The 301-nt window shown below is 54.8% G+C and overlaps 1 protein-coding gene across 1 annotated transcript in view; it reads right to left on the bottom strand.

The window, feature by feature from the left end:
* Nucleotides 1–8: 8 nt before the first annotated feature.
* LOC104514028 (dnaJ homolog subfamily B member 5-like) overlaps nucleotides 9–301 on the bottom strand; it is a gene marked incomplete at its 3' end in the record, with an annotated part of 2551 nt that continues 2258 nt past the window's right edge. The window contains exon 3 of the mRNA XM_010157559.1: nucleotides 9–299. Coding sequence (XP_010155861.1) covers nucleotides 9–299 — 291 coding nt within the window. The remainder of the gene's footprint in view (nucleotides 300–301) is intronic.

Here is a 301-nt window from a genome sequence, read left to right as displayed (position 1 = left end):
ACACCCACCTCTTTAAGACTGATGTTTGCCGTGTAGACCACGTTCGTCCCGTCCCTCTTGAAGTGCGAGTGAGGCTTGTCCTTGAGGATGAAGACGATGTCGGCGGGGATGTTGTCCGGCGTGGCATCCCCTTCCTTGGGGAACGTGATTTTGGTTCCCTCCTTCCAACCCCGTTTGATGACAATGTTTAGGATCTTGTCCTCAGTCCGCATGGTCCGGCCATCAGCGTTGAGCCTTCTGCGGGTGATCTTCATCCTCTTGGTAGAGCCGTGGTAGATCTCTTCCAGGGACACCTTGAGCT

This window comes from Eurypyga helias, unplaced genomic scaffold (genome assembly GCF_000690775.1).
Source record: "Eurypyga helias isolate BGI_N326 unplaced genomic scaffold, ASM69077v1 scaffold19808, whole genome shotgun sequence".
NCBI lineage: Eukaryota > Metazoa > Chordata > Aves > Eurypygiformes > Eurypygidae > Eurypyga > Eurypyga helias.
This window is presented reverse-complemented; position numbering and strand designations above follow the sequence as displayed.